This window comes from Eurypyga helias, unplaced genomic scaffold (genome assembly GCF_000690775.1).
Source record: "Eurypyga helias isolate BGI_N326 unplaced genomic scaffold, ASM69077v1 scaffold20872, whole genome shotgun sequence".
Classification (NCBI taxonomy): Eukaryota; Metazoa; Chordata; class Aves; order Eurypygiformes; family Eurypygidae; genus Eurypyga; species Eurypyga helias.
The window spans coordinates 564-4,844 of NW_010238107.1; the positions used below are offsets into that span (position 1 = coordinate 564).

The 4,281-nt window shown below is 60.3% G+C and overlaps 2 protein-coding genes across 2 annotated transcripts in view; one reads left to right on the forward strand and one right to left on the reverse strand.

Moving 5' to 3' along the window:
• Nucleotides 1-520: 520 nt before the first annotated feature.
• On the forward strand, nucleotides 521-2,234 carry LOC104506706 (ras-related and estrogen-regulated growth inhibitor-like protein). Its single transcript, XM_010147744.1, has 4 exons — nucleotides 521-659; nucleotides 1,049-1,102; nucleotides 1,551-1,627; nucleotides 1,809-2,234. Exons 1-4 carry the CDS (start codon nucleotides 521-523, stop codon nucleotides 2,232-2,234), a joined length of 696 nt encoding a protein of 231 aa, XP_010146046.1.
• Nucleotides 2,235-4,107: 1,873 nt separating this feature from the next.
• Nucleotides 4,108-4,281, reverse strand: part of PLIN1 (perilipin 1) — a 5,635-nt gene continuing 5,461 nt past the window's right edge. Inside the window, exon 9 of the mRNA XM_010147745.1 lies at nucleotides 4,108-4,259. Coding sequence (XP_010146047.1) covers nucleotides 4,108-4,259 — 152 coding nt within the window. The remainder of the gene's footprint in view (nucleotides 4,260-4,281) is intronic.

The window sequence follows — 4,281 nt, forward strand, 5'->3', positions numbered from 1 at the left end:
GTGAGGTGCTCCATCGCTTGTGAGACCACGCTCCGTCACTCATCAGATAGCGCTCCATCACCTGTCAAGCCAGCGCTCCGTCATTCATGAGACGCTCCACCACTCGTGAGATGAGTTGCTCCACCACGCGTGAGACGCTCCAGCCCTCCTCGCAGGCGTTCCCAGGATCACCGCGGGGAAGGGACAAGGGGCTGTGTGGCTCTGCCGAGGGACAACGTGCTTGACGTGCAGGCGTGGGCCGTCTCCTGGGATGCAGTTTGCGGGACAGCTGGTGCTTCCTGGCCACCTGCCGTGCCAGGGGATGGCAGGGCCGGCTCTGGGCACTGCCATACGTTCAGGATGATCTGAGCGATAACCAAGTTTTCCCTCTGCCCGCCTGCAGCTCCTGCTGCACCGCCCCTGTGGCTGCGGGGAGGGGTATGGCCCTTGCGGGTCCCCTGGGTGCCGTGGGAAGCGCTGGCTCCTTGGCTGCACAGAGAGGAGTTGCTGGGACCGCTGGTGAGGCAAGGCCGTGCTCGACATGGGGCTCCGGCTTCCGTTGCGCCGGAGCGCCAGCTTCACCCCTGACCACCCTGCCCTCATGGAGGTGCCTGGCCCCACTGCCCTGAAGATGGAAGCGAACGTCCTCATTATGGGAGCGGACAATGTGGGGAAATCGGGTAAGAACCGACCGCGGGCTGGGAGCGGGGGTTTCCTGGTCAGGGAGAGCCATACGTCCCCCCATAAGGGCATTTGGAGAACAAGCTGCCAAGGGGAAGCCCATGGAGCGAGCTGGGGCTGAGCTTTCACGTGTGGAAGCGATTCACGGTGGGGAAGCTGAGCGCAACCTTGCGGGCAGCGGGCGAGTGATGGGGAAGGCGGTATGCTCTGCTTGCGCTGTGCCTCTGCTCTGCCCGCAGACCTGCCGCAGGCGGGGAGAAAGCCGGAGGTTGTTCCTGCTAGTCGGAGCTTGCAGGGGGACGGATGGCGCCTGACCCTGCTCAGACTTACAGAGGAAAATCCTTCAGATTTAGGGTTGTTCTGATGATTCTCATTCTCCCCTCTGCAGCCCTGACTGTGCGTTTCCTCACCCGGCGCTTTATCGGGGAGTACGGAGACATGGGTGAGTGCTGCGCCAGGCCAGTTCCTCTTAGGGACTGGGGTCAGGAGACGCGCCTGCTCCTGCCCGTGGGATTTTGTTGCTTCCCATCCTCTCCTGCCTATCTCCAGAGCCTTTGCCTGCTCCCAGGGGCTCGATGGTTGTATTTGTTCGGTGACCCTTCTCTTTGCTCCAGAACTGCTTCTCTGGCTGCAAAAGCTCCTGGGTGGCAGCTGGTAGCACCAGTGTGCCTGGACCAAAGGTGGGGGTGGAGGCAGGCCAGGGGGGGGTCACAGATGTGAAGGCCACCGTGCTCTGTGTGGCTGTTGCTGTGTGAGCAGCCCTTAGACCTTGCCCTTTGGAGGATGTTCTCCTGGGGTGGACGTGACAGGCTTGTCCCCAGGAGAAGGCCTGGACTGAGGGAGATATCTCTTGGGTCCATGAAGGTGACATTCTTTTTTTTGGGGGGCAGAATTCATCTACAGCCACAACATGACCGTAGACGGCCGAGAGATTCTCCTCCACATCTGGGATGTCCCCAGTTCCCAGGTGAGAAGGCTCCACCTGTCATCTGTTTTCACCCCAGGGACAAAAAAACCTCTTTCTCTCTGCCCTTTTGCTACTTCCCAGCTGTCCCTGTCAACGGGCTCAGGACTGCTGCACCCTGTGCTGGCAAGCAAGCCTGGAGGGAGGGAGCTGGATAAAAAAAAAACTTTTTCTCTTTCCCCAGGAGCCGGCAGAGGAGGGGTCCTCGGAGGAGAAGCGAATCCAGTGGGCAGACAGCTTTGTCCTGGTCTACAGCATCTGCGACCGTGCCAGCTTCAACATCCTGCCCCTCAAAATCCAGTTCATCAAGGCAGCCAAGGGGGGGCAGAGCCAGGAGAAGGTGCCCATCGTCATTGTGGGCAACAAACGGGACCTGCACCACCACCGGGTTGTGTCCAGCGAGGAGGGGCGGCTCCTGGCCCTCTCTTCAGACTGTGGTTTCTACGAGGTCTCTGCAGCCGAGGCTTATCACGGTGCCCTCATGGTCTTCCATGGACTGGCCAAGCGCATCCCTGACACCAAACTGGCACTGAAAAGGGGTACAGGGATCCGTGGCATCGTCAAAACCATGTCAGCTGTGTTTGCCCGGAAGCGAACAGACTCCCTCTGAGCCACGGCATGGGTGTTGCTTCTCTTTGTGCTGCCCGGCTGGACCAAGCCTGCTCCCTGGGTGCCCACGGAGATGGTGTGTGTGTTTCCATAGGTACGATGGGCTCCTTGCTGTCCTCTTGATGCTGGGGTCTGGCTGACCTGCCATACACAGCCCGTGCAGCCGAGGACTGTAGTGCCTTCCTCTTGGCTCTGTGATAGGGCAGAGTCTCTATCCTTTGCCATACCAGTTTTTTTAGGTGCCTCCTGCTTTCTCCTTCCATCCTTCAACACTGGAAACCACCAGGTGATTTTGCCACAGCTCCAGGCAGCGTCATCCCCAGCTCCTTCAGCTGGAGCTGTTGGTGAGGAAGGGCTTCTGCATAGCTGCCCAGCTCCCTGTCCCCCCACTCCTACCCTGGGATCCTTATTCCTGTTTAACGCTCATCAGGCTCCTCTCTGGTGACCCTGGAGCACCCGTGAGCTGGCAAGGTGAAGGTTTCTCCACCGGGGAAGCCACTGGCAATTCCCAGGTGTGCATCATCGTGTTGCAGAGCCCATGGCATCAGCTAGTCCCAGAGGACTTCGGTGAGGGCTGACACCTCCCATCCCACCTGCCTTGCTTTTGGACCATCCTGCTCGTGGTCCTCTCCCGCAGCCTTTCAGCGATTGCAGCACTGTTCCTTGTGTAGGGGCCCTGCCTGGCAAAAACCAGATGCATGGCTTGTTCCCAGGATGGGGATTGCACCACGCGCCTTCCCAAGCTGCTCCTGTCGGCTGCCTGTCCCTGGGGAGGAAGGGAGGTGGGGAGAGGGGTCACCGGGCTCATCACCTGAACCCATCTGTTGCCAGGAAGTTTTTCCCTGCTTCTCGCCCAACCCTTCCCTATTGTGCCTGGGAAGGCAGGGTGCTGGAAGAGGGTTTGTGTGTGTGGTACGGACACTGTTTTCCCTGCTATGTACTTCTGGAAATGCAATAAATCGTCTTTGGCAGGAAGCCCCAGGCTCCTCAGGGCTGTGAATTTGTATTTGCAGCATGGGAAGAGACACGTGCTGTGCAGGGTGTGAGCACCTGCCACGCTGGTGGTAGCGACCCAAGGATGAGTCTCTGTGCCCGCCCCCTCGGCCGTGGGTCAGGTGTCTCTCCCCACTCTGCTCCCGTCGGGTCGCTCGCTCTCATAAAGCAGCAGAGCAGCCGGGGTGAGCGGCAGGCTGGGAAGGTTTATTGTTGCAGTGGGTACAACAAGGTGCTGCGGGAAGCCAGGAGGTTCTGTGGGAGAGAGGAGCTCCACCCTTTGTCACCAGTCTTCTTCCTGACCCCACCATCAGCCGGGGGTGAGTGCCCACGGCTTCCCGACATGATCATGAGTCCTGCTGGTCAGTGGGGGCCTCTGGCTCCTCCACAGAGGAGCAATCTGTGGCCAGGGATGGGTCCTGTGAGGGGGGACGAAGGGAGGAAGGATGGGGAACTAGGTTTGCTATGGTGATACTGGATGGCTTTGCTGTCCTCCCTGCTCTCTCAGTGCTGTTCTCACCGTGTAGCCCACCTCAGTCCATGCTCTCTGCTCAGCAGGGACCAGGGTGGCCCGGTGCCAGGCCTGGCTGGTCCCTTTTTTGGTCTCAGCGCTGCTTCTGCATCTCCTTCGCCTCTCTGGTCCACTCTGGTCCCACTTTCCCCTACCTTCTCCTACCACCAACAGAGCTTTTGGCTGCCTTTATTCCCCCATCCTGGCCCCGAAGCACGCCAGAAGGAGAAGACATCCCACGGCATGTCTACCACTTTGAGCTCCTGTCCTGGTACGGGGGTGCGTGTGGGTGGCTGGCGGGGGCCCGGGCGAAGCGTGCTGGGGGGAAGATGAAAGGGGGGGCTGGGATGCTCTCGTCCTCCCTGCCGGCTCAGTCCTTCTTGAAGGCAGGGCTGTAGAGGTTGGTGTAGTAAGCCCGGCTGTACATGGCCTCGGGGCTGAAGCGGTAGGAGCCCTCGCTCACCCGCCTGTTGTAGGGGGCGAAGGCGGATTTCCGCGGGAGGGGACACTCTGGCTCCGAGGGGGGGGGGGGGGCGCGGGGGTG